The 27,660-nt window shown below is 41.6% G+C and overlaps 1 protein-coding gene across 1 annotated transcript; it reads right to left on the bottom strand.

Moving 5' to 3' along the window:
* On the bottom strand, positions 1 to 26,648 carry CARD11 (caspase recruitment domain family member 11). Its single transcript, XM_054390869.1, has 24 exons — positions 26,624 to 26,648; positions 24,123 to 24,335; positions 23,377 to 23,514; positions 22,424 to 22,749; positions 20,883 to 21,062; positions 18,739 to 18,891; positions 18,511 to 18,636; positions 17,821 to 18,018; positions 17,168 to 17,347; positions 16,098 to 16,152; positions 14,811 to 14,926; positions 13,511 to 13,614; positions 10,742 to 10,794; positions 9,936 to 10,068; positions 9,170 to 9,371; positions 8,072 to 8,198; positions 6,754 to 6,994; positions 5,951 to 6,047; positions 4,785 to 4,880; positions 3,723 to 3,855; positions 2,982 to 3,161; positions 1,718 to 1,842; positions 758 to 873; positions 1 to 205 (listed from the first exon to the last, which is right to left on the bottom strand). The coding sequence occupies exons 1-24, from the start codon at positions 26,646 to 26,648 to the stop codon at positions 1 to 3; spliced, it is 3,522 nt and encodes a 1,173-aa protein (XP_054246844.1).
* Between the last annotated feature and the right edge of the window lie 1,012 nt (positions 26,649 to 27,660).

Consider the following 27,660-nt stretch of genomic DNA (forward strand, 5'->3'; position numbering starts at 1 on the left):
TTATAGCTGATCTTCATCTATCCAGATGGTTTTATGCTGCTCTTCTCCAATCCTGTCTTTTATTGTTCGGATAAGATCTTCAATGCTGCTCCAAGCATCTGCCTCTACAGAGGCATAAAGACATGGCAGGGCTTCCAGTTCCTTCTCCTTCAGACGGCACATACGTAAAAACTCTTCTTCAATCTCTGGCTTTGGCAGTAGTTTCCTGTACCAAATGAGCAGACCAAAAATAAATGTTTTACATTTCAAGTTAATCCTGTAGCCCAGCTGCCCCTTCAGGAATTTATTTCCTACTGATTATATACAAGCAATAAAAGCAGTGGAGAATACAGCTACTCCAGATCTCTCCTTCCCTTACCTCCACAGTGGTCCCAAGGAAAAAGCACTTGCAATTAAACAATTAAAAAGAGCAAATGTGGGGAGAGTGTAAGTATTTATGACTTTTCCTCTTCCAGCTAGCATCACCTTAAGAAAGGCTGTGGGAGTGCTGAGCATGGAGAAAACCACATATTCTTGAGTCTCATCCTCCCACAGTGCTCATTGCTATCAGTGACAGTGAAAGAGTGCTAGATTTGGGGAATTCCTACTTTCTCTGCTTGTAAGGTTTCAGGGAGGAGTCACAGGAGGTAACAGTGCATATGGTAATATCAGATGAAGAGAGAAGAAGTTATTTCTCTCAGTGAGAACATTGTTGGACTCGAGAATTAGTCATTGAATAAGACAGAATATCAAATATGCAGAAGGTTTGATATGTTACCTGAACCTCTTGATGTTTTTCTCTGAGACTCTGATAAAGAGAACAATAGGATATATCTTGGCTTTGATTAAATCCTTTGTGCAGCTTATTCCAGCTTCCAGGAGACAATGCTTGTTCTAAAAACAAAGTCATAACAGTGTCACAAAGGAACATTCACTGCTGTGGAGTCTGGAGATAAAGGTATCCCTACCTTATGGGGTCAGCTGAAAAGCTCTCTATTTACCATTGCACTGATTAAAAACCTATTAACCAAACATACATTTAAAGTCCAAACTCCTCCTCCTGGTTTTAAATCTTGTCAGTCAAATAACAGCTGAGCTCAATAGCTCTCTGAAAAGGTTTTAAATTGAAATGGATTGATCTAAAGATGAAGAGCAAAATAAAATACCAGTTTTGCATATATACACAAACACACATACTTGCTCTTTGTTCAGAGAGCACATCTACTGCAGCTACTTGTGACAGAAAAAAAACATCACTTTCTCTGTTTTCCCATGCTGTGTGCATCAGATCTTCTCTACCTGATAGAAGATCTCTGTGTTTGACATCACTATCTTTGTACTGTACAGCCCCGTGTCTGTGTTTCAGGCTGTCCTTTCTTTTGTCTGGGTCCTTGTATCTCCTACTCTCTTGCACATTCATATGTACTTATGAAATGAAAAGGAATTGAATAAGGAATGGAGCATAGGAAATCAAAGGATATTTTGCTGCATCAATGTGGGTCATCACAGAGAATGAGCTGATATATAAAAGGACATGGCTGAGGATGAAAAAGGAAGGGAAAAGCAAGAGCACAAATAAAAGCCATTTGAGGGAGAAGAAATATAAATCTGAGATTGAAGGCAGGCAAGAGAGAGAACATGCAACTGTAAATTGGTCAGCCTTTTATTCAGGAAGAAACAGACACTGCAGACAGACTCACAGCCAGCCTGTCAAAGGGATACAGAGCACACTACACACCTTGGCAGTGACAGCCTCGATATTGGCAGGGACAATACATTCATACGTGTTCAGATTCTTTTCTCTGCTGAAGATGATAGTCTCTGTTTTTTGCTTCCTTAAGAACTCTTCCTTTGTTACAACGTCTAGAAAGAGATGTGGATGAGGACAAAATTAAAATTACAACAACAGAACACCTAGAAAACCATCCAACAATACTTCACATGGGATCTAAGGATGGTTCAGGGAGAGAAGAGGAGCAATGAATTGTCGTAACAGCTGCCTCATTTCTTCCATTGAATTCAATTAAAGCCTAATCTGATCACAGCTGAGCATCTCAGCTATATCCTGCACCAATGAGTCCTTGGGCAATTACTACAACACTATGAAGGCATTAAATTAAAACAGTAAATACAATTCCAGCACCTAATGTTATGCAGTAACATTTCAGGGCTGAAGGATGCTGAGAAGTGCTAAAACAGAAGGCCTCCAGTATAGGCTCCTAAAAGAAGGATTTAGTGTCCCAGCATTTGTGTTTAAAGTTTAACAAATTTTGGCTTAGGTTGCAGTGTGTGATACTGGACCCCTTGTGAATTGCAGCTCTACATCAAAGCTTTTGTTTTATGCTGCAAGACAGGGGATATTTATTATAACACTTAACTTCCCGGTTTCTCAGTCTGGATGACTGCAAGACTGCAAACTATGTGGTGGGTATTCAATATTAGTGTAAAAATGAAACGTCAGCTCTGTTTAATGCTGTGTTGTATACAAATCCTGCCCTACAGCAATCACAGTACTGCATATTGCTTTAATAGTAAATACTTAGCATGGAAGAAAATCAGTCTTTCGAGTAGATCAAATGCACATTCTTCACAGCCCTGGATGTGATATAAACCTAAAGTTGCTCTAGGGAAGATATTCCTCATAATAGCAAATACTAGAAACAAATTAATCAAAATTTCACATTGCCTAGATATGCAGTATGCAAAGAGTATGCAAACAGAAAGAGCACTCACAGCATTTCAGTCTCTCAGGGGCATCCTAGCAACCACACAGCATACACATGGATAATATTCACAGACACAGAATCTCATAACCATGTGCACTGACTGTCTCAAAAACATTCAAATATCTCGATATTGACAAAAAGCAGAATTTAGAACTACAAATAGCTCTGACTTGAAGAACCTCAAGCAACTATCACATGTGCCTGCCCCTGCATGTGCGTGTGTCCCTGTGTCCAACACTGAGGATTAATGATCATGTTTCTCTTTTATCCCATTACCTGGCTTGCATATGTTGAATTCCAGGGCACCTCCAGAGTTGAGAAGCTTCTGTACCAAGGTCTTGGCAAGCATGGTGGGAGTGAAAAGCACAGGGCGCCTGCGCTCACAGTGGATTGGTCTCACCAAGCTGTAAGGGATCAGACTGAGCCTCTTATTGATTTCACTTTCAGAATCCAAATCTGAGTAAAGAACAAGACATTTATCATCAGGTTACTTCTACATCAGGACTTGGTGAAAAAGGAGGAGAAACACACAAACAAGAAATGACATGGTTAATCATACTGGTCCTCCCTTCACTTTTGCCAGGGTTGTCTTGACTATATACCCAGTAGTATGATGTCTAACCTGATACTAAATAATTCAAATGCCTTTTGCTTTCAAGAGATTATTTAATAGATGAGTAAGACTCTTGCTTGGAGAATCTTTCTTCTTATTAACTTGACTTCCTTTGAGTTAAAGGTTTTTGGACAAAAAGCAAGAATGCACCTGGGAAGGACTGCCAATCAAACACAAAGCATCAGTGTCCTAACCTTGCTCATGAATCCTTTGTGCATCAGCTCTTTGGGCAAAATCAGTTCTGGTTGCAAACGCTGTTGAATTTTTGCACAAAGTGGACCACAGATGGTAGTAATAAGAGACACCTATGGCATTTTTCATGGCCACGCTGTTATGTAGACCTTTGTGTAGGCCTTTATATCAGTGCCATGTGTGTAAAAGCTATTATTGTTTTACATTCATACCTTCCAGTTTCTCAGGTAATGGCTTCTTTGCTTCGGATGAGGTCCGTGCCAGAGCAGAGGGGCAGCCTGTGACGATACGGACTCGCTCGTTGCTGTTCATACGTTTATATTTGTTTTCAGACCTACTGACAAACTGGAAAGGTGAACAAAGAGGTTTGACCCTCATTTCTTACATTCTTTATTTTCCCTTGTATTCATCAGCCCCCACTTGTTATCTACGAGAACTGAATTACCTGTGTCCATCAAAGACAAGACTCCATGGATCTGTTGACTGAATGCTAAGGCTGTTTAAATATCATAGATCCGATTCAGAGCCTTTGTTAATCCCCTCGGAGACTTCTTATTTTGTTCTCTGCTCTTAAGCAGCATGTTTTCTTCTTCACAGAGCTCCCTGCTACCACCAGTACAAGCTGTGTGTCCACAGCAGAGTAAGAGACCCACTGTGACTATGTGCACAACACTGTCACAGGATATAACCAAATCTCTGCGTCTTCTTTGCTTTACCAGAGAGATTTAAAACCTCACAAATGAGATGTCTTTACACTAAGAAGCAGGCTTCATGCTTTCATTCCTCATCCACCCACCTATTCCTCTCTCTAAATATTAATTCCTCCTCCTGTATGTTTGCTAATCTTCGCAACCAGCTTCTTTCACAAGACTTCTATTTTTCACCCACAGTCTCTATCATGCTCAGAGTCACTGACCTACAATTTTAGGACTATTTTCTGATGGAGCCTTATCTCAGAGAGTCTTGGGGATTGGTCCAGCCCAGTGGATTTGTCCTTGTGCGGTTCAAGCAAAACACAATTCAGCCTCTTGATGGCAGAAACGTTTGACTCATCAAGCTACATTAGCAATGGAAAGCATGCACTTAAAAATAAACAATTCTATCACAAGAGCACAACCCATTCATCTTTTTCATATATTAAATCTCTTTCTGATTGGAATAAATCCTGCTACAACCTCTGTTTCTGAGGTGGGATTTCTGGGGAAATTAGGATAACCTGGGAATATCTGCTATTCAGATCCACTGTCAGACATTGCACTGAGGATTATTATTACCTGTAATATTTGGCCCAAAAGAAAGCTTGCTCTGGACAGGCGAGGGCTGGTTTTTGGGTCATTCTGTAGGGCAGGCTCCTCTGGCTGCAATGTATTCTAATAAAAAGTAACACAGACATTTTTCTTTACTTCCCTATTTTTTTTCTTTTCCTTTCTTTTTAAGTGACAGCATTCAAGGAACAGAACAAATGGAAGCAGATATTTTATGTTTTCAAATAAAATGGATGGTGACTGATTGATATCTCTCCCAAAGACAATGTTCTAAGTAAACTGTAGATGTAGCATGGCCTATACAGAGATACCCCACTTTTGTTACTGCTCTTCCACATTCCTTTCTTCACTGGAGACTCCTGAGACTTTCATAAGCTATCCACAGCTTATTAAAGAGGTGATTTCTGCACCAAGAGATAGCATGCAAAGCTTTTCCTTTCACTGACATCTCTGCCAGTGATCTCTGTCTCTTTGATCAGTGGGGACTGGAGTACAGAAGGAATGTGTGACACTTAACCTTGACTGAAATCAAGTACAAGCAGTGGCTACAGTGTCCTGCAAGTGTTAGAAGCATGTGTGTCTCCCCAGCTCTGAAAATAAATGACTGTAACTAACGCACTGGGAAGTCCGTTTTTATGTAAAGATGGAATTCTTTGGTCTAAAGAAAGAAAAAAACAAATTACTGTCTCTGAGGAAAAAGGAGAAATCAGCAGTGCTGTTGTGTGTGAAGACCTGATAATCCCACTTTTCTCCATAGGTTGGAAGAGACAGGTCTTTCTACTATGGGACAATGATAGCTCCGTGGATTAGATGCTTGCTCGCGGTAGGAGAGAAATAATTCTGATTATTAACTCCAAGGACACAGCTTCTTCCTCATGTGGCTATGAAGATGCATTAGAGGCTCACAGGCAGAGAAGAATGAAAAGGATTAGCTAAGACACAAAATAGATATTAGGCTTTTAAAGTGTACTCCTTCATAGCTGGAAGGGTTAATAGTGTGCCAGAGTATGGCCCACTGCCAGGAACATTACTTAAAGCAAACATAAGGTGCCCATTGCCAGGCATAACCAAAACCTACAAAGAGTGTAAACAAGACTGTCTGTAAAATTAACATAGGGAACAACAAGTAGCAGTGGAGCATAGGTTTTACAGTGACCTTGTTTGTAGACACTTACCCGCAGTGCCCGCAGGGTATTATGTGAGCTTTCTGTCTCATCTCTGCTTCCTCTATGCATCAACCGCTGCAGCTTCACCAAAAGAAGTTGCTGGGCTCTAAAAGAAAGGATGGAATCACATAGATCATATCTTTGAAACCACTCAGAAGAAAGCTGGATCTGTCCCTACTGAAAAAGATTAAATAGAAAAAAATAGTGGAGACTGACTGAACAACACAGGAACAAAATAAAGAGCAGGACTGCAGAGCAGTTAGAGATTAAAGAATCTTCATGGCATATTTTCTTATGATATTGTTTGAGAAACTGATGTTATTCACAGAATCACAGAATCAGGCAGGTTGGAAGAGACCTCTAAAATCACCAAGTCCAACTGATCACCCAGCCCTAACTAATCAACTAGACCATGGCACTAAATGCCTCATCCAGGCTTTTCTTAAACACCTCCAGGGATGGTGATTCCATCACCTCCCTGGGCTGCCCATTTCAAAGGGCAATCTCTCTTTATGTGGAGAACTTCTTTCTAAGATCAAGCCTAAACTCCCCCCTGCACAGCTTGAGACTGTGTCCTCTTGTTCTGTTGCTGGTTGCCTGGGAGAAGAGATCAACCCCCACCTGGCTACAACCACCCTTTCAGGTAACATCTGGAGTCTCCTTTCTAAAGCTTTATAGCTCATAGTACAGCTTAACATCATCAGGCCACATCTCAACAATTAAGCCATACACCTCTTTTCTCACAGCAGTAACTAATTTCCCTATTTACAGAACCACTGCTCTCAGTGGTGGCTGCTCAGCATTACCCTCACCTGCTGTAGCTGGGAATGGTCCCTGTCTCCAGGTCCCTGACAGTGAATGGGTCAACTCTGGCACACAGCCACTCACACCTCCCCTGGTACATGGTGTCAAGAATATGAACAATCTCATCACATTTGACTGAGAGGGAGCAGCAGTCCAGCTGGCTGGAGATGTTCAGGTTCAGGCGGATATAGAAGGAGTCCCCAGATGTGATCAGCCCCTCTTCCAGCTCCGACAGCAGCTTCCGATAGCCTGCAAAGGAAAGGGTGAAGCACGATCACTGATGGTCACACTTCAGGACTGTTGCATTCCTGAGCATCCTCTGGGGCAAGCACACAGCACAAACTTCTGAGGCTACTCCCAGACAGGGTTACAACTAGTTACACTGCACCTTACAGACACTGATGGGGCATTGAACAGAAACAGTTCATACTGCTGGAATCAGAATCTGTGAGAGTGTTTTTGTGATGATGATACCTTTAGGTAACTCCATTTTCAGTGTTGCACACATGACCTGTGAAACAGATCTTCTCAGCAAAGAAACAGACACAGCTGTAGCTCTGTCCTGGAAGTACAGTTTGAGTTCTGCCACCAATTTTAATGACGAGCTATTCCTTTTATTATTAGCTCTAATTGGCACTCCCACAATGTATATCATGCTTTTTCTGCAGTTAAGTGGTGCTCAAAAAAATTTTCAATAGTTTTTCCTACCTCTGAAAACATCAAAGAAAATCAAAGACATCATTTCCTGTGTGATCTATGCAGCTGAAATTCTCTGACCAGCATTAAAAAATAAAACAACACAAATTTATATACACTAGCAGAAAAAGGATTTTGGAATGTAATATTTAATCCATAGCCTGAAATTATCATTACAGGCCATGAAGACAAAAATCAAATTCTGTTCACCACACATGGACTCCAGCTGTTAAAGTTAAGGTAAAGCCACAAAGGTAATAAACAGGGCAACTCCATCAGGTAAGTGCTAAATCGACTTCAGCTGGATAAAGATGATTCAGCTCACCACATTGTAATACAGAAAACTGTACATAAAAATAAGCTTGAAGGTGTTTTGTGAGCCATGTCATTACTGGCCCACCATGTAAATTCTTCAGAGTCCTGTAGAGACAAGCATATGGGGCTTTTTTCTGTTCTCAGTCACAAAGCTAAAAGCTGGAGCATTTACACACAGTAGTTATAATTAACACCACTGGGCATGCTTCAGATTTATACCAATACAAAGGATATTCTGGTTCTGTCATTCTCATCCAGACAAGTTAGCATAATAGACCTGGGACTAATTGAGGTGAGAAATATTTTTGGTCTTACCTTCATGGTTTGATTTATACTGGAGTGTGACTGGACCACTGCACCTCTGAATTGTCCAGTGAACTTCTTCCTTTGTGCAAGTATCCAAAGGAACACTCTGATTTTCCCCTTTGATGCAGCCCTCCAACTAGATATGAAAGAAATATCACTCTCCAGTATGGGTTCAATCTGAGTCAATTATACCTTCCTTTTTTTCCTTTTTTTTTTTTTTTAGCTTTTCTTTAATATTTTTCTGATTAAGCAATGCAGATACTTTACTATCAGGATCCATATTATATTTTCAATATTTCATTTATTTTCTCTCAAATTAGGAATGCTAGCAGTCAGTACAACTGCATCTCTTTGGCAATCCCAGGCTTCCCAGTAGTGAGTAGTGCAGGAATATAAATTGTGAGGGTTTTGTTTCCCTTTGGAGTTGTTTTAATAGGAACATAGTTTGGGAACGTTGGGAATGGAGACAAAACTAAGCAAAGAGCAACTTAGCAGAAGTTCAGTTGAACCCCTGCTTCTGTGAGACCAGGGAGAGCTACACAGCTGTGCAACCCTTCTTCCCATTTCTATGGCAGCTGTATCCATTCCTGTTCATACCATAGAATCATACAATCAAGAAGGTTGGAAGAGACCTCAAAGATCGAGTCCAACCTGTCACCCTAAACCTCATGATTATCTAAACCATGGCACCAAGTGCCACGTCCATGGTCAGTTCCAAGACAGGCTACTCTAAAAGAATGGTTTAGGAGTCATTATGTTAAGCTCAGTAGCATCAGCTTCCTTTCAGGCAGAAAATTATGAGGAAGCTGGAGAGTAAATCCCATTCTAGTCTTTTCAGAGGGGCTGAACTAGACAAAACAGCAGTAAAGAAAACATCAGTTGATCTGAACTCTTCTAAACAGAGCTACTGTCACGTTCAGAAGTGTGTCTTTGTGTTGGATGACCATAAATGCTGTTCCTGCATATTTTCACAGTCAATTGTGGATTTTCTTTGTCCTGAGTCTCAGTGCTTTGTCATTAATGCAAGACAAAAGAAGAAACAAAGTATTGTGGTGGCTGTGAATGCAAGTAGGCAGCCACACTGTTTGCTAACTGTTTTATGCTCACCAGCAGGACTTGGTGTCCCTCCCGGAGACCTGCTTTCTCTGCCAGTGATCCTGTCTTGACAGAGCTAATGAAGCTGCCTTTATCATTCCCCCCAACCAGAGTGATTTCTGAATTGAGGCTGTCTCCATTCAGTGTCACACGCTGGATGGCATGGCAGGAGTTTCTGATGCGACCCACAGACGTGACAGAGGGACGAAAAGGTCTGTGTTGAGGGAAGGAGGTGGCAGTTAGTTACCTCAGCTTTTAGTGACCACTCAGAGTTAAATGCACACCTGATCAATGAGAGAGATATAAACAAACTTCTAGCATCATCAAGCACTAGAATCTAAAGACTCTCACAGAAGTCTTTCTCCTTACTGCATAAATTCTGGAGAAGATCATCTGGAGGGCTCCAATAGCTCTGACATGACTGAATAACTCAGATGTGTACTAGTACCTCACCTAGCAACCTCTAGCAGCAAAATAACAAGATCACAAGCATGAAATGAAGCCTCTAGAAAATTTTGTCTGCCTTGAAGTTCTAAAAATTTTAGGATGCCCTCCACTGGTTTACAGGTTATGAAAGAGCTCCAAAATTACGTGTGATACTGCTGCTGAGATAAAGAACTACAGACTTAGAACAGTATCATGAGATATTTGTATCACATAACTCATGACATCATATTCCAGCCATTGTATCTCCAGTAACTAATAGATAAATGGAGGGTCTCCACCACAGTAGCCTTTCCTCAGTCTCTAAGGTAGGTAAGCTAGCATCTCAAAATACCTTTCCAGAGAGAACTTTCTAAATATGGAGTTGACATGCTCAAGCTCATAGGCATCCAGGCCTTCTGAATGATGAGAAGAGGAGGAAGAGTGCACCGAAGGAGCTCCGTGTGACTGCCTATCATGACTGTCATCTGAAAAGAGAGACAAGAATGAAAATGAGGCTTAGATAGAGGGACAAAGGTGGAAGTGGGGAAAATGAATGTTTGATTGATCCCAGCCAAATCTGAAGGAGGAAATTCCTGATGCAGAGGCGTGATTCATGTGCACGAGCCATGGCAAGGAATGCCAGCCCTACTTGCTGGACCTACCTGATAACTCTCCTGGAGCAGCAAAGCAGGGACAGCTAGAGGAGATTGCTTGGAACTTGTCCAGCTAGGTTGGAGTCTAGTCAGCCTCTCTGGTCAGTCCTGTTCCAGTGTTTTGAGATCCTCACAGTAAAAAAGCTTCATTTTTTCTGTTTAACTGGAATTGCTTATTCTTTAGTTTGTGTCCCTTGCCTCTTCTTTTGAGTAGCCACGAGAAGATTCTGGCTCTCATTAATTAGTTCCTCCCTCATTTTAAGGCCTTCCTCATTTAGTCTAATCCTTTTCTAACTTAGTTCTTCAGGATTAACTACTTCCTTATTCTCACCACTAGCTGACCCTTTCTTTACTTGTTGTGATGAACAGACTCAATTTTTTTTCTCAGACTACGTGTTCCATCTTATATAGACCAGGAGCTCCTTATTTGGCAGTATCTGTAACTGGTGAGCCAATCACATAGATCTCATAGTTAAACTTACATACATGATATTCTTTTGCTTACCATCTAGCTCCAAAGCATCACATCCAAAGCTGTCATTGTCTTCTTCAACCAGGCTGAAATTAAAAAACAAAGCATGAGATAATGGAACAGAGAGAGGGGGGAAGCTGTTCACTTTTTATGTTTCAGCTCATTTCCAGCTTCAGCAGATTTCATTAAGTTCTGAAGGAGGAACTTTTTTTTTTTTTTTTTTTTTCTGTGAAAAAGAGAAGATGTTGGAGGTGCTGCATCAGACAATGGAGCAGCTGCAAAACAAAAATGAATAACATACTTGTGGGCTCCTGGAAGGTGTAGGAAGATGGCAGGAGGACAATATGTGTCAAGAAGACAATATCTGTCAGCCAACATGGGAAGCAAGAGGGTTCAGAAGGAAGGATTGCTAACTGCAGTGAGGGAATGAGGGTTTTGCTGAAGACCAGGGGGAGCTGCTGAGTGATGGTCTCATATATGTGACTTACACCACACCTGCTTCAGCCCTGAGATAAATGGTTGCATGATATCTGCTGTGTATATACTGCAATATGGTAGGTTTTTTTTTTCCATGATAGATCAAAAATGTCAGAAGCTCACTGACAGAGTGCAAGGGAAGTGACTGCATGCATCACAGAAGAAGTAATTTACCTGCTTGATTTAAAGTACTTGAAGCATCTTATACCATCTTAAAGGTACCTTGCATAATTAACTGAGATACCTACAATAACAGAATGGCAAAGTGTACCAACAGAAACTGTTAGGCCAGGTCCCACACCAACTCCCACTGACACAACCTTTCCTGTTAAGGGTTACTATATTGCTTTGCCTTATAAACAAACAGTTAAGATTCACCAAAATTTTGCTCTTAAAGGGATATTGGGCATGTCCAGCCAAGTGATTGATCTGCCTGCTTCACTAGAAGGACTTCATTAAAGCATGTGCTTTGGTTGCAAAGCTGTTTAAGTAACAGCTTGTTGGTTTTTCCATTCAGAATTATTTGTAGGTCCTCAGTGGGATTGATATTTCTCATATTTGGCTTCAAGTGAAGGGTGAATTCTTGCAGCCAGTCTGGTGAGAGTCAGCTATTTTTATGCCATGTATAATCAGGGAAATAACATAACTTTTCCTACATTACATTATGATCTCACTTTTCTTTTTCTTTTTTTTTTTTTTCTCCACACAAATCAAGATGGGATGAACTGTGAAACCTGCAACTTGGCATGCAACTAGCAATTATTTTGGATTAGGGTCATGAATAAGATAAGAAAAAACCTTAGCTGGCTAATTATAAAGTTACAAACTACAGTGAACTTTTGGGCATGCTCTTTTGATACTTGACTTCAGCGACTGTTAGCTCAACAAAGTAAGGCCACAGGCACACCTTGCTCCAGGGTACCTTTTCCTTCCACATGCCAGTGGGGAGAAGAGGCCCTGATATGAGGAAAATTTTCAGACTGCAGTAGAGCTCTGTCTTCCAAAGTCTTAACCTATGCAACAGAATATAGTCAGAGCCATGGTGAAATAAGCCCACAAGATGAATAATAGCCATGTAATCTTTACTGCTTTCTATAATATACTGCAAATATTTAAATGTCCAGGCATGCCAAAGGCTTTTTCAAGTTCAGCACCTGAAACATCAGACATTCGAATTATTAATAAAATGACCCTCTATCTTTAATGAGCACAATACAAGGGACTAAGAGGGGCTAGGAGAAGCTAAGGGAGACTAGAAAAAAACTCTGCCTAAATCCTCAGCAGCCTAGAAAATTATATTGGAGAACTAGCTGAGGATTCCCTGACAGGAAAGCTGTCTTGCAAAGCTTGACACAGAGAAAGAGAGGCAAAAGATACAGTCTGCCAGAGATGAGTTTGTTTGGAAAAAACATTAAAAATCTACATAAAGTTCTAATAAAGATTAGGTCTAAATATCCAATCTGATAAAGACTCAAACCTCCACATATATTGCTTTCTTCTAAATCGGTTTTCATGGGCTTTGTTCTTTTTTCCTCCTGCTTGGGACCTTTCGGGAATTTGTATCTTCTGATGTTTGTAATAAAAACACTTGATGCTATTGACACCAACACCAAAGAGTGTGGCCAGGTATTACATTGTTATAAACCTTTTAAAAAAGGGGACAGTGCCTCTGAGGGGACTGTGAGGCAAGCAAGGTCTCTCTCCTTCCTGCCACTAACTTCCCATTTCCCAGCTGGTTCGATTTCACTCTCAGGGGAAGTCCACATAAAGTGGAAGTGGCAGCAGAAGGTGAAGCAGAGGGCAATGCATCTCCTTCCCCTCATGGCTGTACTGAGATATGGAGCCCTGAGCCTGACAAAAACCACCTCCCTCTTCCACTTCTCCCCACCATTTCTCGTAGACATTCAAGTAACTCAGCTCTATTTTAGCATCTTACAAAGGACAAAGAGGGGCTTTAAGAGGAGGGAAAAGGGCAGGGGCACAGACACTGGCAGCATGGAGCTGAGAAGAAAAAACTGAAGCCATATCAGTCTGCTAAGGTAGAGCAACATTCTCCAGTAGCATCAGAGTTCTTCTTATGTACACTGAAAAAGTCCTTGCTGCAGTGGTACCACTGTGCCCTTCATCCCAGCTGAACTACCTGAGACTCTTGAATGTTGTTGACAAAATGAGGGATGAAACACTGCAGCCTTGAGAAGTTTGGCGAGTCAGTCCTGCTCCCTAGCAGAAGCTCTCCAACTAGAGACAGACACAAGGACATCTCCAGCCCTTTTGGCCTCCTTGTGACCAGAGGTTCTGGGCATCTCTCACAGCGTGGCTACCTACCCGCAATGAGGGGCGTCCTCTTTGCAGCGTCGGACGATGGAATCGTTTCCTGGGGGTTCAGGAGTGGTGGACATGATGCTGTCATTGCGACTTCTCAGGGTTTGCTTTTCAAGAGAGGTGTCAGAAAGGTTACAGTCCCAAACATGCTCTCATTTCTACCTCACCCAGCACTAGCACCTGCTAGCTCACCAGAAGTACTCTGCACTGTGAGGCACACACACCCGTGAGAGAAACTGATCCTGGATGCACAGAATGCCACATACAAGGGCATTCCATAATCACACATTCCAGGATTTTAGCAATAGGCACAGTACCTTTTCTTGTGACCACCTGACTGCCTGCTTTACCAAACAACTTTAACTTTACCCTTGATATGTGGCATATGTGTCACACAGCTGACTTCAAGAAGGAAGAGGATGAAAAGCAGAATGTATGGGTACTTATGTATACAAAAATAGTAGAAATGAGGAAGAAAAATACAGGTCTCCAGACATTAAATTATTAATCTAATACACTGGAGAATAAACTCTGATTTGTACTAGTGGGAAGACAGTATAAATTGTGTAAATATCCAGCAGATATTCCCAATATTCCTAACCCAGCTAATCTTGCTACGAGTGGCAGGGAGGTTTTTCCTGGCTATTCTTGGATATAATTTTAATTTCCTGGGGGCAGCATTTTTCACAGTGTGCGAAAGAGATGTTTTGTTCTTTGTTATTAACACTCTGCAAGAGCATTCTCCCTATCTGCTTGTCCTGCTGTGTCAGTGCTCACCTATGGATAATGGAATATCTACCTTGGGAGATTATGGGGATACAGCAGGCATGAAAGAAAAGGTTTGGCTGTGGTATGCAGAAACTTCCAACTGTGATCTGCACCCCTTTTCTCACTCACTGTGACTTACAGACAGAAAAATAAAAAAAGAAGAAAAAAAGAAAAGAAAAGAAAAGAAAAAGAGAACCCAACTCTCTCCTGAACATTTGCTTAAATAAATTACAAAGCTGCTTTTAGAGCAAATCTCTACCTTCTACCAGTAAATGTGAAGTGGAATAAGGAGACAGCAAGAGGTCATAAATACCTCTGAAATACCTTTAAATAAATATAAATCAGTTCTGTGGTTTTGAAAGAGGCTAATGACATGGCTCTAACAAAATGCTAGCAAAAAGGATTAAGGGAGCCTCTGACATTGCTTCAAATGTGATCACAGCTGGGATGCTACTGAAGTGTTAGTACTGAAAGCTCTGACCCACATTAGAAGAGGTGGTTGTAGATGAGCAAGGGGCATATGAAGGCTCCTTACAATCTTGCTGACTTCACAGCTGCTGATGGAGTTACTGATGGAGACAGAATTAGAGGAACTCGTGTCTGTGCGGCCATTGCTGGCATCAGCCCCGTCTTCATCTTGTGCTCGGACTGCTGCGCTCCCAGATAACAAAAGAAAAACACAGCAGAGAAAATGATGTCAGATCACTTTCAATATGGAGTCTTTCACAGACTTAGGTTATCCTTCCATTTCAGCTTGTCTTGCTTCTCCCCTGTACTGGACAGAAGCTCCAGGAAGCACTCTGTGCCCTCCGGCTATGGCTCCCTTCCCTTCTCCGTCAGCTTCCCAACAAAGTGCAGAAGCACACAACACTTTGCACAGCCTCTGGACAACTTTTTCCTTCAGCTCTCCTGTGCATTTTTATTATATCTAGGAATACTATTTGACAAATTAAAGAAGGGTTGTTTTATTAATTTATGTATTGATTTCATCCCCTGACTACCAGTCTGGAGTAAGGTTGGCTCACTGAATTATGCTTTTTTTGTTTTCACAACAAAACACAATAGCAGCCCCAGGGAGCACAGTGTGAATGCCTTTGTGAACTCTTTCCCTTCCTCAACACCTCTAATCTGTACCAATGTTGCACATGACCAAACATACAGCTTAATGTGTAATTTCTTGCATCAGGAACCATGTTTGCCAGCATATTTTGTCTAACAGGGAGCATGTTGCAGCACAAAAAAAATAAGGGAAGTGCTGCCTAAGATGGTGTTTGGTTCAAGAATAGTATAAATAAGAGGAATTAGCAGCAGCTCAAACATGAGTACACAGAAACAAATTTGGTAAGTTGGCAGCTGGCTGATAGCTGGGTCAACCCCCTTCTCCCAGCCTTTGCAATGCTTTAGCTTTAGAATGAATTCCCCTCTGCTGAAGGACAAAGGAATTCATTAGACCATCACCAGCTTAGGGTCTTTTCAGTTTGAATCATTTTTCCAACAGCAAAAAGAGAATAGTATCATGACTTTTAGTGCAGGTGTTACATTGATGACTTCAAAATTTTTGTAAACTAAAAGGAAAATGGAATAAACAGAAAACTTTGGTAAACTGTAGGATGTCTGTTGAAGGATCTTTGGATGGAGAGGACACTCAGGTAGAACACTTTGATATTTTGAGTTGTTAACTATGAGAGAAACTCTGTTTTACTGACTTGGACTTAGTTTCAGAGTTTCCCTAGTTGGCATATTTGTTACAACAGCTTAAAGAGATTAAGGGAATGAGACAAAGCAACAGAAAAGGAGTAAGGACTTGGGTGCTTTTGCTGACCTTGAAACTCTGATGTTTTGTTCATGCCGACAGGGGATTTAGTTCTTGGATTTATCTAAAGGAAAAGGACAAAAAACAACACAGATGCAGAATATTTGCCACAGACTGATACTTTCACCCCATTTTGACTGCTAATTTGCTGTTTATTTGCCCTCCTTTTAACAACAATACCCAAAATTTAGAAGATATTTCTGTGTCTAAATGTCACTGCAGTGAATGAGTTAGCTGCCTAACTACTTCTAAAAGTCTGGCCAAATACATTGCAACTTCCAGATACTGCTGAGGGAACAAAGAGACAAAAGGTGACATGGGTGCCTTGGGACTGGTTTCAGGCAGCTGTGAATACAACAGGCATCCTTTTGGAGTGTGGAGTGTAAGAAATGCAGCACTATTGCCGTAAGTAATAATGACAGTCAGAGCTCAGAAAGGTTATGAGGGACAGGGAGAATTCAGATGCAGATGAAAGGAAAGAGAAGCTCAAAGCCCTGAATGTTAGACTGCGTGTTTTTTATAATTCATGAATATAGCATCAGGTAATAGCTGTGTGAATGCAGCTACTTGGGGAAATCATGTACCTAACTCTTGCTACCCCTTACTCCTAAGTGAGAGGAAATTGCCATAATTTAATTCATAATTAGGTAGTTAATTTCGCTCCAGATTGTGTCCTTTTCTTTCTATTATTCCTTCCTGATGATGTGAGCTTCTCCACCAAAGCTTTATTTTCCACCTTCAGCTTCTTGTGTGCTGGACTTTGGGCATTATGTCGTTTTCCCCCCACTACTGTTAAAAAGGCCAAGAATCAATTTATTGACAACGCTCCAATTATGTGAATGAAGAGCAGAAGCAAGGAGAATACATAAAATGGGGAGAAGGGGCAGAAAATAGCCTGATTATATCTGCTCTCCACAATGCAAATCACCACAGGGAAAAAACTGACAGCTCACTGTCATATACAAAGCTGCTCTTATCTTTACAGCACCACACTTGCAGAGGCATGACTGCAACATGTTATGTCTCTTACTTCTAACAGTCCCTGCACTGTAACATTCTAGCCTCCTATTAAGACATACGTGGATTCCCTTTAGATTCACTCTTCTCTTGAGTCGAGCTTGATCAGGTAAGAAGAATTTATTGTCCTCTGGAGACTCTTCAGAAGTGGAGGAGTCATCTGCTTCCTGACCATTAGCTTTTGGGCCAGAAGTCCCAAAGGTCTGGGAGATAATGGTAATGGGTAGATTCCGTGGCAAGCTCTAAAGAAGAAAATACTTTACTTCAGAGACCACTTTGGTACAACTCCTCATGACCCTCCCTTTAGAGTAATCTGATTGAACTTTCCATGACTCCAGTGCTTCAGAAACTCACACAGAATGTGATTTCAGAGCCAAATCAATTCAGATTGACATTTGTGGGGCTTTCTGTTCACAGGGACAAGTTCCTCAAAACTATGTGTAGTTTCTACCCTAGTGTAGAAACTGTCTTCCTGCTTTTCTTTCCCTTCCACTTCAAATCAAGGGAATTTCAACCTTTGTGAAGCCATGTGCATGGCAGACATCTTGAGCCCCACTGTACTGAAGACCTCACAAACACATTTAGTACAAAGAGGTTATCTTTTCCTTCAGTTAATTCACAGAAGGAAAAAAGTCTCTCTTCCACACCAAAATATATGTAAGATTTAAAAGCAAATCTTAAAGCAAGAACTCATGCCTGTCTTCCTCAGTCCTACCTGGTCATGACAGTTGCTGTCCTTAGAGAGCCGTCGAAGTTTGCACTCCAGGTTTACGATGCAGGCTTCCTTCCGAACCACCTCGATGCGAAGTTCATCATTTCTCTCCTCCAGCTCCCGAATCTGCTTCCTGTATTTATCTTTTTCAATCAGACAATGTGAATACTGCGTCTGAGCCTCGTCGCGGGAGCGGAACGCCTGCAGCGGAGAGGAGAAACCTCTTTTGCACCAGAGCACCAGACAGTTTCTGCTGCAGGGTTTGTTTGTAAGGTGTTTGGAATGAAGATTTGAGAGCTGGTAACCATTCACCAATTAGCACAGCAGTTAGGACCACGATGTGCCACAGTAGTGCCATTAAAAATTACGATGATGAGGGTGGTTCATTTCCAGCTCCCTCTTGGTTGGTGGCAAAATGCTCCAGAGTGCAACTGGAATGACTTGACACTAATGTAAAGCCTGCAATAGCTGTTGTTAAGATCTTGGTCCTGTCTGCCAGATGTTAAGCTGTGGAAACAACCCAATATTACACTGTGTTTAATTACAGCGATGCAAATTCCAACAAGTAGCAATTTCTTGTAGCTGTTTATTTTTTAGTGGTATTTTGGGTCCAATTGTCCACAATTCCCCGAAGTGATACATATGAGATACAAGCCTTTGGTACTGATGTTCCCCCCTTTAACTCTTAGATACCTGGTCTCGCTCCTTTTCCACCTCTTCCAGCTGTATCATCACAGTGTTCATACGGTGCTTGTACATCTCACAGTCTTTTCCTAGTGTTGAGCACTTCAACTCCAAATCTTCTTTCTCTTCAAGGTACTGGAAACGACACACTGTTAACCACCACTGCCTTTCAGAGGTCTTTTGGCCACTAGCCTGAGATAATCCATTTTCCCATCCATCCATCCATCCATTTCTTACCTTGTCTCTCAAGTCTTCCACATGACGAATCTCCTCTTGGAGGTTAAAGATCTTGTTGACCAACTCATGACGATCTTCTAGAGCCTCCTTACGGTCATGTTCCAGGATATCCAAAATGGCTTTGTCCGAATCTGGCAGACTTCTCTTGTCAGCCTGAGGAAAGACATTTTTCAGAGACAGGCCAGGGAAAGGGAAAATCTCATTGCAGGGAGAAAAGTAACAAAGACAGCAACAAACAAGAGGAATAGAAAATGAACATGGTATTGCATTGGGAAGGTAGGAGAAGGGATGGACATTTGTTCATATTTTAAAGTACTGTCAGAGAAGATGAATAAAGGCTGTCTTGCTGTCAGAATGGTCTGATGAAGGATCTGTTTTACTCTTTTATTGTACTGGCTATAATTTGATCCATTTTGGATGCAGTGACAATTCTTCACTCCAAGCCCTGCATTCAAAACTCTCCTCTATTAATCAGCTCTCACTGAGCACAAAATTCACCCTTTGCCAAAGAGCAAGGCCTATGAAAACATTCAGGGGAATTTTTAAAGCATGCATAGGCTTTGCAGGGCTGCACTCAGAGAATATTAAACATGCCTGGAGTAGTTTGTATCCCTGCTTCATTTTCTGTTGTGTCCAGCAATATTTTTTCTTTCAGATTTAAAATTAACAAGATTAGCAGAGCAGGTTCCAAGAAATAAATTGCCATCCAAAATTAACCATAAATAGAAGAAGAAAAAAAAAAAGCCTGAAATGCAGGGAAATAACACACATGTTTGTTTTAAAAATACCTAGACTAAGTTGGAGATTTCAGTGACATTTTGGTTAGATAATATTTCTAAGTATACCTAAGTATTTCTAAACTAAACTGCCTTTTGTTTATTTATCCTTTCAGTTAGGAAAATTTCAGTTAGGAAAATTTCGATCCTATTTTTAGCTCTTCCATGGTTGTTCCTCTGTTTCCGTAGGTGCTCTAAGATCATTTCAATTAACATAAGAGATTCCATATGGATCAGAACTCCAAGAACCTTCTGTCCTACACCCTTTTTCAACCTTTGAATTTGGTTTGTATTAGAATGAAGAATCATTAGGCACTGCTGGAGGCTACTGGCGTTTCTGAAATGCATTCTATTGATAACTTTTTAAATGTCATTTTAAAATGCCACAAGCCTTCTCCAGCAAAGGGCCAACTAAGCACTCTCACTTATATCCTAACATTAAGCTAAGCTCTTCACAAAGTAACACAGTGCTAATTTGCTGCACATCATCCTTTTTCCCTGTCTGCCCAAACAAAGGTTGGGGAAGATCCCTGTGCAAGTTACAGCAGCCTTCTCCAGGGCATTCTGGTAACTAGTGACCACCCAAGGACAGAAACCTTGATTACCTTCATTGAGACCTTTTGGCACAGATGTGACAACAACCTAAAACAGGGTACAGAGAGGCACTGTCAGAAATTTCTGGGCTGGCTGTTTAACACAGATGTAGTGACAGACTGGTACTAAGAACCACAGCAGGGCTAAACCATGGAGTTGAATGCTCAGCAATTAAACAGCTGCACTCTACACCTTGAAGAAGCCAGGCTTTCATGTACAGTTGATTTATTAGATGACAATTGTTGGTTGTTTTTTCTTTTTTTTTTTTGGATAGCACTCCTCCTTGTGCATATGTTTGTACAAGGTCTACCACAGACAGCTGGGAGCCATATATCCAACCTTCTGTTTTCTATCTTCCTGCTTATGCTTATTGTAGCCCTGCAGGTAGAATTTTTACCCAAGGCTTCCTAGCATTGTAACAGGAATGTGTTGAATTTGAGGTGAGGAGCAGTAGCAGAGATCATGCCACCTCCTCTTGTTCATATTTACCAGTTTCCCTGCTAGGTACTCAACTCCCTGTCCTTTACTGACACACAGGAGCTTTCACCACCTGCTGCTTCTCTGTCCTGCTTTGACAGCCTCCTCAAAAACCCTTAGATAATCCTGAAAGGTAGCCACTAAGGCAGGCTGTGAGGGGACATGGGTTACGTGAGACAACAGGGGAAGAGATTGTGGGGGTGCCTGGAGGCAAGGAGCGATTGAAGCCTGATGTGTCCACTATCTGGGCGAGCAGGAGAGGTAAGCTAAAGGGGCTGAAATCATCTACTTTTATACCTGAATGATGGACTGTAGCTCCTGGATTTTAGTCTTCATCATTTCATTTTCCCGCTCCAGCTCCAAAACCTGTTCCTTTTTGGGTCGGTTTTCAATATCATTTTTCAGCTTCAAGGACTGGTTCCTCTCCAGCTTGCATTCCTCTTCAACTTTGTTCAAGCGATGCTTCAGCTGGTCAATCTAGAGCAGCCCAGGAGCAGTGAAATGGAGAAAGAGGAAAGGAAAGCAATCATTCTTAGCTCTGATATCTACTCCTCTGAAAATACCTCTCACTTCCAGGTGAAAAAATACTATCATAGGTGGAAAAAAATAGCTTAGACTGTGAATGCTAACAAGCAGCAGATAATTGGGTGGACGTGCATGTGTTGATTGTCCACAGCTGAACTGTTGAACTCTCAAGCAGCAGCCTCCTATTTCCTAGGAACAACTGGTATGGGCTGGCTGCAAATTCTGATAACATCTGGACTAAAAAGAAGTGGCATATCCTCAATCCTCCACTAAACAAAGAGATATGAAACTGAACTGACACTTAGGAGGCTGACCATACACTGTGCAGAGCACATAGACTATTTGGATTGGGAAAAATCTTCGAGTTCTGAATAGGAAAGAAGAGTTCCCCAAAAGAAAAAGGAGGTTCCAGACAGAAGTGGGCCTGTCTGCAGGAGACATTTGAAAAGGGAGGAGAGCCTAGAGATCAGAGAGAAGGGAGGGGATGAAAGTCAGGGGATGTGCAGAGACCTTGGCCATTACCACCTCTGACTGGGGACTGGAAGCAGAGAGGAATTTCTGCCCAACCATCCTGCACCAACAGTGATCTACCTGAGGGGAAGGGATGCTGGGCCTCAGAGAATGCAGCACTGGGATGAAGGAGCAGGCAAACAGTGTTGAAAACACAAAGTGGGGCAAAATATCTGGCATCATAGGTTCTGAAATAAACCCCAGTGTCCAGATCCACTATAGGTAGTTGTTTACTCCATCTCATCTGTGGCACACACACAAGCATGAGTTTTATGCCACTTGAAGCATTTCTCTGTATTTCCTAAATGGCCTCAAGCTGTTTCAATGCTCTGTGTGAGGCTTTCTGAATAAACCACCAGCACCTGTAGTGCAAGCCTGGATAACTGCTCCAAGATATTATTGAGCCTGGAAAGCTAAAATTGTATCTTCAGCAAGCAATTATGTTTTTAAAAACGTTAAGCGTGTTATGTGTTGTTAATCCACTACAAGTATGTAAATTATCTGCCATTAATACACATCCCTGCAGTTAGAATTTCTGCACAGCAATGCTTCTAATAATAGAATCGTAGAATCACAGAATGTTTTGAGTTGGAAGGGACCTTTAAAGGTTATGTAGCCCAACCCATGTGCAGAAAGCAGGGACATCTTTAATGAGAGCAGGTTGCTTGGAGCCCCCTCACCTGGATAAGCAAAGCAAATGAGAGCTCTACATCTTCCTGATCTCAGAGGTCTCATTTAGCCAGATGCCACTGGCATCCTCCATTGCTGCTCCTGATTAAAGCAGCCCAGCACATTTATCTCACCTCTAACTGGAGGTCTCTGCTTCTTATCACAGCCATGCTCTTCTCGTCACTCAGCTGGGCGTATCTCATGGCTAGATTGTAGTTCTCATCTTTCACCTTGACCAGCTCATCATTGTAGTTGTTCCTCTCCTCTTTCATCTTGTTGTATCTCTCCTGGAAGGTCAGCAGCTCTATCTTGTTCAGTTTTAGTTGCTTCCTCTCATCCTCCAACTGGCGAGACTTAGCCAAGAGTTCACAGCGCTGCACATCTTTTGCTTTTACTTGTTGCTGAAGCTTAATGATCTCATTCATTAGGAAATGGGTAAGGCCTTCATGTCCCTCTTCCACTGAAAATGTTTGAACAGCTTATCAATGCCTAATAAAGTAACATTATACTAAGTAGGACCAGAAGTGAGTAAGAAATAGATGTCCTAGAATATGTGCAGAAGTGCAGAATGTGCACAAGCACACACACACACATTTGGATATCTAACAATCAGTACAAAAATTCCACAGCACACCAGTAGCAGAACCACAATATACATACATACAGCTTTTCTGGATAGGTTATCAAGTCTTTGCATTTGCGTTGTTTCAGCTGAGCTGTGGAAGCAGCACAAACTATGGTAAAATTAATTTGAACAAGTGCAACTATTTTGAATGTTTCCAATTTGCTGCACCATGTGCTGGTCACCAGTCTAATTTAGTCTACTGTTCCAATGTTTCTTCTCTTGAGATTTCTCCTAATGCCTCCCATTCAAATTGAAGCTCTTCTGGTTTGTCCAGACAGCTGAGATGTTCCTCCTCTTTACACAATACCTGTTGCTAGCACTTTTTACATTGAAGAGGACAGAAAACCAGCAGAATGCTACTACAAGAAGAGCTTTTGTTTCTATTTTTCACCTGAAAAATCCAACCCAGTCTTAAAAGTAGTCCTTATTTCAACAGGTTCCTTTGGGATTGATTCTACTCACCAACAATAGTGGAAAATCTCCGTGTGGGTTCTTTCCCTGTCACCAGTTTGTAGAGTTCAGGGTAGTAAAACTCTAGGCTCTCTAAGAAAACTACATAGCCCCTTTGGCCCTTGGTGTGGAGAATGTCCAGCAGCCGGCCTAAGGACAGAGAGCAGAGAGGTGACACATGAGCACTATGAGCAGCAGGAGCAATACCGAACCCCTGAAGTCAAATTGGCTCCAGGTTCATCTCTGTCATGGCAACGCACTGTGGCAAATCTGTCTGATTAATTGAGTTCAGCTGAACTCATAAAGTAATGCCACAGATTCTTTATGTTTGTGCTGATCATTATTCTGAGGGAGTGCTGCAAATTGGTCTCTGGAACAGAAATTTCCAACGACACGTTATTCAGTGCAGCCTTCAGCAGGCACTGCTGAGACACGAGGATGGCAGCCCCTTCGGTGACAAATCGCAGCTGAAAACCTCTTCTTGGAATGGCAGTGGCTGCTGCATGTGTTAACTGAAATATCTGCCAAGACTTTGATGGGAATATGAACCCCAAGAGCTCCAATCTGCACAGCACTGGGAAGAGGCATAGTTATCGAAATAGCAGTGGCAGATTCCCTCCTTCACGTTAAGTCTCCTGTAAATGAGATACAGGGATTCCAGTTGATAATCTGTAATTTAATACAAGGCTCCCTTCAGACTTAGCAATAAAATAGTGTTCAGATCGGGGTGTGGATGTAGCCATTCACAAAATCATTACCTGCTCGGTTAATTTTGGAGGGCAGCAGAAGTGAGTTGAGCACCTCGTCCTCGTCTTGCTCATCGATCACTTTGCACTGCCGTAAGTAGGGGGTCAGCTTGGCTGGATTGATGTAGCGGCTCAGCACGTGCCGGTTGCATTCTACGTTCTCCCACAAAGCTTCCTCCTCGTCTTTCAGTGTCTCCAGGCAGTCATCCATCTCCTGCTCTCCTCCTTAACAAGGGAAACAATCAGCAAATGAACATCAAACAGGACAGATTTTCTCCTGTTGCTTTTTTCTGTGCTTCCATGGCACACAGGATGAGCCTAGAATCACTCCTGACTAATGCTGAATTTGCCCTACATTGAAGCTGCTTGAACTGAAGTGCAGCCTGTCCACAGCTCATCTGGAAAGTGACAGTTCAGAGGAGCGCTATCTGGAGTCTATGAACTATTGCATATTGCTCTCTAGTGATGGATCTGTAGCTCAGCTAACTCCATGAAGCTCTCTACAAGCCAGAGAATCCCTCTTCATAACAGAAGCAGTGGTAAGGTGCAATGCAAGAAAGGGCATGGACGCGCAGGGCTCAAAGACAGCTGCAGGCAACTAAGGATTTCACTCTCACCTCCTTTGTTCCTCTCAGCTGTACCATTTTGAACCTGAAATTTTTTCCTGCACGTATGTGATGAGCCAACACGTGTAAATGACTACACCACACTACCAGTTAAATCATAAGCAAGCAGCTGTGTCTGTCTGCCTTCTGCAGCACAGACTGATGCGTGGGCATGAGTTCAAGTCCCTGTGAGTTCAGACCCTGCCCTTCCCCGTGTGAGTGGGTAAGCATGAGCACTGTGCCACTCGAGTGTGAAAATATTCTTGACTCATGCAAATGTTGTCACATGATTTCTGAGTGCTTGCTAAGCAGTTTCCTGCCAACTCCTAATTTGTAACCACCTCATTAGAGGTCACAAGGCAGCCAACAGTGAGGTGAGGAAACCTGTACTGAAGTTAAGAGTAAAGGAACTTTGTAAATTTTTTTCCATCTTAATAAGACTTGAAACAAGTCTTATTTTAGCATTCAAGCTTTCTCAAGATCTTGTGATCCAGGTGGCACAAGAAAGATAAGATTTTCTTTCAGAACTTATTTTACCCCATTAGAGGCCACAGTATAGGAGGAATGTGCAGTTCTTAAATCACACAAGATAAGAGCTGTGCTTTGCAAGACTTTGCTGGTAATCAGTAACTAAGGACCTCAAAAGCTGTTTTTCTTGGACCAGAAGAGTCCTCTCCATTGTGTTGTAATTTCCACAGCTTCTAAGTTCAGAAACTGCAAAGCAGCCTGCCTTACACTGAACATCCCTGGGCAAAACCACTATTAATCTGTACAGCCAGGGGCTATTAACTCCTCATTTTGAAAACTGAAAACAAATGTGCTAATCTGCTAAATGATCTGTTTGACAGTCTTCTATCATAGTGAAATACACAATAGTGGTACAAAAATATGTGTTCTTTGCTTGATGTTTTCAAACGCCTTCCCAAATTGTCCTAAACCCTAGGCTGGGGTTCTGTATCTCTATAAGAAATATTTAGATGGGTTTCTCATACTATGGACAGGTCAGGAGAATATTGCCTGGTTGTTTTGGTTTGGGTTTGGTTTTTTTTTTTTTTTTTTTTGTATTTTTCTTCTCCTGTACTCCATTACTCTCTCACAGTTCTTTACTTTGTAGTTTCACATCTTAGGAACCACTTAATTAGCATTTTCTCTGCTGCTTGCAGCAGGTCATTAAATGGTCTGGGAGATACAACAGTCCTCAGAGGGCAAGGAAGATCAGGTCTGCTCAACAGGATCCAGAATGATGGGGGCATGGTTGTAGTTATGGGAAAAACTCTCTGGTCTTATGAACTCCTCACAAGCTGGATGAAAGGCTTACTGAATGCCAGTATTTACATGTGATAGAGACAACACTGCAGTAATGAACAGCACAGAAGCAAAACAATAGAAAAAGCTATATAAAGTAGGTAGCAGTGGGAGGAATGCTAAAGGTGAAACAGCTTCATCTGAAGTACACATAGAGGCTCACAAACCTTACTCTCCACGACTGACTCTGGAAATAAGTGTATTTCACTTCAAAGGTGAATTTAACAAACCCCACATAATTGGAGAAGCTAAACTTTCAGGAGTAGAAAGCAGTAAAGCAGAAGGTCACACTCTACCTCAGTTATCTTACAGCCACAGCTATCTATTAGGTCTAAAAAAAGGTGTGTTGCAGGCCCTTTAATTTTGGGGAGTGTACCAAGAAGCTCATAGAGGGACCTCAGAGTGCAAAAGAAGAACTCGCCTGAATTTCATGAGATGGAAGATATCCTCTAATCTGCTGCACTGAACCAAAATTATTGCACACTGTCAGCAGCTCCCTCAGGACATTAGCAAGGGATTTCTCCATTAAATGATTCCAAGAAAAGTTCTCTCATCAGTGTAATTCTTGATATGAATATGTTTTTTACCTGACATTAAAAATACCTTTATCAAAAGGCCCTTCGTGCATAGGCGTGATAGATCCACGCTGTTATTTTGGGGACATAATGTCTAATGGGAAAGTAATAAGGATATTGCATGAGTGGCTAAGAATTTTAAAAGGATATTTCTGTTGGGAAAGTCCTTTCAACAGTCTGTTATGAGAAACAAGCCCGTAGAAACAAGATTTGGTAGTGTGGGTCCTCACCACTGTGTAGGAATTTCAGAACGTTCCTTTTTGCTTTTCATCTCAGATTTCCAGCTTGTCAATGCCCTGCCAGAAACACAGCTAAGGTCTCTCCTAACTCACTCTGCTGTATATCACCTCTCAAGGATGACTGCTGCTTGATGGGCAGCACTCCCTTGTCAGTGTGTTGTTTCTTGGCCAGACTGGTCTGAGACTATAACCCCCCCAGTAATTCCACTGCCATGTGGAGCTATTCCAGAGACAACAGCAATGGGCAGCTGATTTTACTGCAGCACTCCTCTTAGTGAGCAAATATCTTTTGGATACAGTATTTTATAGAATGTTGAATAGAAAACAAAATGCTTGTGATTGGTTGAAATTTTGGTGGTTTTGGACAAAACACACATGTTAAAACTGAAAGTCAGTGGGAAACCAATTAGTGGCTTTAATTTTAAAGGATTTTCAGCAGCACACTTATTTTCTAGGTATTTAAAAGCCCTTATTCCGTTTCTGTCCTTCCTTCCTGTGCTAAAAGTTGTTTTCACTTATAAAATAAAAAATGACGGGTTTAAAACGTTTCCAAATGTGTAATCACTTATTTAATCTGATCTTTATTACCATTCTCTAGTGCCTGATTCCAGCACCTCTTGAGCTGCAATCTAGCACGTTCAGAAGTTGTGATCTGTCACAGAAATCCTACGGCGCCCGTTACCCATCACAGGCACGAAGTCACAGCCTTGGCTTGGCTTCAACAGGCATTAAGCAAAAAGAAATCAGAATCACCACAGCAGTTTTTAAAGAAAAAAAAAAAATCACTCTCCTGCTGCTCTTTTCAGTAGTTAGTAGACAAAACAGC

Source organism: Indicator indicator, chromosome 22, assembly GCF_027791375.1.
Source record: "Indicator indicator isolate 239-I01 chromosome 22, UM_Iind_1.1, whole genome shotgun sequence".
NCBI lineage: Eukaryota > Metazoa > Chordata > Aves > Piciformes > Indicatoridae > Indicator > Indicator indicator.